General features: G+C 28.7%; 2 protein-coding genes and 1 pseudogene across 2 annotated transcripts; 1 reads left to right on the forward strand and 2 right to left on the reverse strand.

Annotated features, from left to right (window-relative positions):
* Nucleotides 1-356: 356 nt before the first annotated feature.
* LOC109862870 lies at nucleotides 357-2,860 on the forward strand (annotated as a pseudogene).
* A 502-nt stretch (nucleotides 2,861-3,362) lies between these two features.
* On the reverse strand, nucleotides 3,363-3,913 carry LOC109862871. Its single transcript, XM_020443034.1, has 2 exons — nucleotides 3,715-3,913; nucleotides 3,363-3,639 (listed from the first exon to the last, which is right to left on the reverse strand). Exons 1-2 carry the CDS (start codon nucleotides 3,881-3,883, stop codon nucleotides 3,413-3,415), a joined length of 396 nt encoding a protein of 131 aa, XP_020298623.1. The 5' UTR covers nucleotides 3,884-3,913; the 3' UTR covers nucleotides 3,363-3,412.
* Nucleotides 3,914-4,235: 322 nt separating this feature from the next.
* LOC109862869 lies at nucleotides 4,236-5,232 on the reverse strand. Its single transcript, XM_020443033.1, has 3 exons — nucleotides 5,034-5,232; nucleotides 4,663-4,743; nucleotides 4,236-4,361 (listed from the first exon to the last, which is right to left on the reverse strand). Exons 1-3 carry the CDS (start codon nucleotides 5,136-5,138, stop codon nucleotides 4,236-4,238), a joined length of 312 nt encoding a protein of 103 aa, XP_020298622.1. The 5' UTR covers nucleotides 5,139-5,232.
* Between the last annotated feature and the right edge of the window lie 173 nt (nucleotides 5,233-5,405).

Below are 5,405 nucleotides of genomic sequence, written 5' to 3' on the forward strand. Positions count from 1 at the left end.
ATAAATAAAAAACTAATTTAATTTAAATACAATACGTGTTGTGCGTGTACTTGGCGCCTGTTTTTACCTTTTTTTAAAAAGGTAAGTTTTTAGAGTATCACACACTTTATATTTTAAGTTTTTTTTAGTTTCTCTAAAAAAAGAATATAATATATACTTACATTTTACAACTGGGGGTCAATTCTGTATCTAAAATATAGTGAAAATGCGAAAAGTGAGTAGCTCGCGCGATTCAGTAACTTTCACCATAGTGAAAATGCGAGCCATCTAACGGGAGTTTGTGCGGCAAAAAATTTTTTGTCGAATAGTGAGATCTGAGAGAGAAAGACTGAGAAATAGACAAAGAGAAGTTATGAGTTACGGACGGCAACGTCACCGATTCGGACGTAACGAGAGTGTCTCGTGTCTCTGACAGTTGTGGACTTTATATATAGACGGAACGGTAAAAAAAAACGTCGCTAGTGGCCCCGGTGGAACTTCCATCTTCGTATCCTGGAAGTCGTGGTTGTCTTGTCCAGAAATGTGTACCTCTTTGTAATGTGAACTGTTCTCGGGGTCGTCGAATATACAGAAAAGTTAATGGTGTTGACTATGTTGACAATAACGATATCGAAATATCCACTATCAAAGTTGATATCTCGGGTGATAAAACGGAGGTCGTGGTTTGGATTGGACTTATTTCCGCTTAATTTTAAGGTTATTTTTATTACATATAAAGCAAAAAAAGCAAAGAACTATTTAATAATGGCAATGTACATGGCTGCTATTTTATTCCTTGGTTATGAAAAAAATAATGAACAATACAATCAAACAAACATGAGAATTCCACGAAGGATACTCAGAGATATATTAGATCCTTTTTCAATTTCTGATAACGAATTTTGTAAGATGTACAGGTAAAATTTTATATTTAAAGTTCTTAATAGTGAAAAAGTTTTATATTTTAGTTTTGTATTTCAGTGCATGATGACATGTTTTTATATATGTTTTAGACTGACAAAAAATGCAAGTCGTATCGTGATTGAAGAATTGGCGCCATTTATGCCTGAAAGATCACGAATAACAGCGATATCTCATGATTTCCAAGTACAATATATTTTAAATCTTTCATTTATATAACACCATTAAATTCTCAATGATTTCTCTAATTTTTTTGATTGAATGTGTTATTTTTAGATATTGGCATCGTTAAATTTCTTTGCAGCGGGATCTTATCAAAGAAGAGTTGGTCAAGATTTGTTTACTTGTATGTCTCAAACATCATTAAGTCGTGCTCTTCATGCAACTGTCAATGCTTTGAATTGTGTGATGAACAGTTGGATTCGTTTTCCAGTAACTGCTGATAAAATCCAATATATCAAAGAAGGGTAATGTATATAGAACGTAGATCGAATAAATATTAGATGGTTTCCAGCTATGTATACAGGTGACACTGTGTTACACAGTGTCGCCTATACGTGGTTGGAAAGTACTCATTAACTTCTAGTCAGATATTTATATTGTAATTTTACGATTTATTTTATATAACATTCATAATGTAAGTTTTAGACCTGATTGTGTCAACGTTATTTTAGTTTTAAGCAAAATTTAAATGTGTCTGTCGTTATTTAGAAAGGAAAATAAAAATAGACATACGTTTAAGTATTGCTTAAATAATGTTGGTGCATTCTTAATAGATTTTTAAAGATAAAAATATTTTATTAAAATAATTGTTTTTTAAGATTTTTCAGAAAAGGCGGTTTTCCAGGAGTAATTGGAGCAATCGATGGAACACATGTTGCCATTTTTCCACCCGAAGCTGAGAGGAAATATCTATTTATTAATAGAAAATTATATCATTTATTAAATGTATTAGTTGTAAGTTATAATTGTATAGAAATATTCGGTAATGCTAAAATATATTTAAAAAATAATATACAATACTAATAATAAAGTACTACCTAATAAATGTGATTTCAGATTTGTGATTCCAACTACGAAATTCTTGCTGTAAATAGTGCTCACGGTGGCTGAACACATGATGCTCGAGTATTACGTTCATCAAGAATATTTATCCATTTAGAAGAGAGACACAGAGAAGGTGAAATAAATTTCTGGCTTTTAGGTAAATAATTATATTATTGTTCAGAATATTGAAATACACACAAAAACATTTGTATTCATGTACTTAACATCTTTAACTTTCCTTATTAATTATATTTTTCCTTATTAATTATACTTTTTCTTATTAATTATACTTTTTGTTTTTTTATTTTTAATAAATCAAACAAAAAGATTGACAGCTTTAAACAGAGAATTTATTAAAATGGATATTATATGTTTTAGGTGATTCTGCATATCCTCTTCTTCCTTTTTATAGACGCTAAAGTTAAATCAACTAGAAGGAACTCCAGGCGCAAGGTACACAGGTCATCATGTCCGCACTTGTGCGGCTATAGAACAATGTTTCGGCAGTTTGAAAGGTCGTTGGCGTTGCTTACGGAAAGACCGAGCTTTACATTATCGTCCCGAATTTGCTGGTAATGTATTTATATTTGTTTTAATGTATTTATATTTGTTTTTTTCATTTTATAGTTTTTGTTTTATAATGATGATTAATTTTGATTTTGCTTTTATGCGTATTATTTATTTTGAATAATATTTTCTACAGCTCTTATTATCAATATGCTTGTTGCGTTCTGCATAATATGGCGATCAGATGGTAAATTTCTAATAATGAAACATATTTGGATGAAATAGACTTAGCACCACAAATACTATATAATAGTTGTATTGGCCAAGAAACTGGAGAAGATACCCAAAATCGAGTAATTCGATAGTATTTTACTAATTAATTAAATTTTTTAACACATTGTCACGTGAAATTCAAGTTAATATATATATATATATATATATATATATATATATATCTTTAAAATAGGAAAATAGTATTGTATACACTTCGATGTTATCCTGTAAACTAATTTTGGCATTGTTCTAATAAAAACAAACACATAATCAATAAACTAAGAAAATATTCTTATATTTTATGAAATACTGACTTATGAGATCTTTAGATATAATCCTCCTACATATCCTTTCCTACACATATTCACTGAGTTTTATAATATAATTAATAACAATATATAGTTACATAGAATATATCACATATAATATATGTATATGTCGTACTGAAAACTGAAACATGTAACAAAATAAACTCTCTAAACTTCAAATTAATAATAAACTTTTTCAATGCTTACGTTTAACATATATCTATTGTATTTTTATATCACATTTAAAATATGTTCATACTGAAAGAAAATAAAATAAAGTTTAATCAAACTAAAATAAATATAAATTTTGTACATGTCATCACAAAACACATGGTACATAGAGATGTACCATGTACTTTTAAGGATCTAGGGTACTTTTAAGGATCTAGATACTGTCCAAGCATCACTTCTCGAATAGCTGTTAATCCGTTATTTAAATTCTGCAATTCTTCCAGTATGCCTTTATGTACTGCTAGTTCTTCTTTTTTCAATTTTAATGTTTCTTGATTTAATTCTAACATTTTTTGTTTTAAGTTTTCGAACATAGAAGATTTCTTTTCTAGTAAATTTACTGCAGTTGCCATAAGTTTTGGTTTCTTCATGTCTAAATAAAAGAATGATTAAAAAGTTTCTTAAATGTAAATGTTAATAAAGGTTATATAAATTAGAGCGTTTATACCTTTTGAATATGTTGTAGATAGAGAAGGTTGGTATCTCTTTGCACTAGAAGAGGTTGATATCTCCTTACACTTTGAAGAAGCTACACAGTATGTCTCATCATCATTGTTTATATTTTCTTTATTACTGTGTAGATAGTCTGTAGATAGATACTCTCTGTTTTTATACATATTTTGTTTTTCTAAATGCTTTGTAGATACTTTCTGTCTTTGTAGATACTCATCTGTCTTATTATCTTGCTCCTATTATTTATATCAAAAAATAATATAAAATCTCTTTATCTACGATTACAAAAACTTGCAGTATTATATTTAAAAACAATAGTAGTACATACTAAACTGTTTTCATTGTTTTTAACTTCAGATAGATTAAATATTTCTTTGTCAAAAGTGTTCTGTAGAAAATTTAATTCAAAATCATTCTCATTGAATTCTTGATGAATATCTGAAGATAGGTTTAAAAATGTAGTGACGTCCTCTAACCCACATTCAGGTATGTCTGTTAACCCAGTGGCATCAGGTGTCAAAAAGCATTTTCCATAGATGTCAATTGAAAATTTTTAAGAGGTGGTCCACCACTTGTTCCCAACATATGTGACTTCTGTTTTGCAGCTTTCTTCAATGTGTTGGATTTCCAATCTCTCCATGTCTAGATAAAAAAAGATAAGCAATATATAATAATTTAAAATACTTAAACAACGATCATATAAAAATAAAAGCAATTATATAAAATTAAATGCAAACTAACTCGCTGGTATTTATCATAGATTCTTTTTCATAGATTTCAAAGAATACTACTACTACGTTTGTCTTGATGGTTACATGTTAAAAACGTTGTTACATCTTTGTTATTTACTAAAAGTTGAACAAAGACAAAGCATTGAAAGCGTGCTCTCAAATGCAGCCTATTCACATAAACCATTGACATTTTGTGATGTAATAAAATTTACCTTAGCCCATTCTTTAGAAGATTTACATGATCCAAATCCAACTGCATTTAATATTTTGGCTAATTTCTCCCACAATTCATCCTGTAAATGTTTAAAAACTAAGAATTATGTGTTTTTTATAAATCTGAAATGACAATCATATATTTAAAACCATTTGTTTAGTAAATAACAATATTTAATAGATAATATTTTACACTATATTACATTTAAATGCTTTTGCATCTTAATACTTATCAATTTGATTTTCACACTTTGTTATTTAATGTCTAATTACTAAGTGGTAAAAAATTGTTTTAAAAGACTACAGAAAATAATCGAAAACTGTATTGCGACTAACAGAAACAAATACTATTATTATTCAAAATACTTACCATTTTTCGCTTATTTTCACTTTTATATCTTAGGCCCCGACCAAAATCTGGATGTTCATTCATAAAATTTAACATTACTTCTTTTTGTTTTTCTGTAACATTCATTATTAATATTATTTACGAACGTACTATTATAACGTGTATTATTACAACGACTTGACTGTTGACGACTTGATTGTGTTTTTTCTGCACCAATCAGTGCACAGCCGTTTATTGTAGTAGACGTATCCACTGTGTCGAGCTCGTGAATTATGCTCCCGTGAATCTAGGGATATCGCATTTTCACTTTACTCATAACGAATCGAGCGTATTTCTTCGCGTGAGATGAATGTGCGAAAAGTGAAACAATTCGACAAAGTTACAGAATTGACC

The sequence above is a fragment of the Pseudomyrmex gracilis genome, unplaced genomic scaffold, assembly GCF_002006095.1.
Source record: "Pseudomyrmex gracilis isolate BER0280 unplaced genomic scaffold, ASM200609v1 scaffold_2546, whole genome shotgun sequence".
NCBI lineage: Eukaryota > Metazoa > Arthropoda > Insecta > Hymenoptera > Formicidae > Pseudomyrmex > Pseudomyrmex gracilis.

What these genes read in the sequence shown, in the direction of transcription:
- LOC109862871 (XM_020443034.1), bottom strand. Translation starts at nt 3,883, where the DNA reads ATGTATAAAAACAGAGAGTATCTATCTACAGACTATCTACACAGTAAT. An exon ending in ATCTACAACATATTCAAAAG is followed by an intron (nt 3,640 to 3,714) that starts GTATAAACGCTC and finishes TCTTTTATTTAG; the next exon opens with ACATGAAGAAACCAAAACTT.
- LOC109862869 (XM_020443033.1), bottom strand. Translation starts at nt 5,138, where the DNA reads ATGAATGTTACAGAAAAACAAAAAGAAGTAATGTTAAATTTTATGAAT. An exon ending in GTGAAAATAAGCGAAAAATG is followed by an intron (nt 4,744 to 5,033) that starts GTAAGTATTTTG and finishes AAACATTTACAG; the next exon opens with GATGAATTGTGGGAGAAATT. An exon ending in CTTCTAAAGAATGGGCTAAG is followed by an intron (nt 4,362 to 4,662) that starts GTAAATTTTATT and finishes TTTTTTATCTAG; the next exon opens with ACATGGAGAGATTGGAAATC.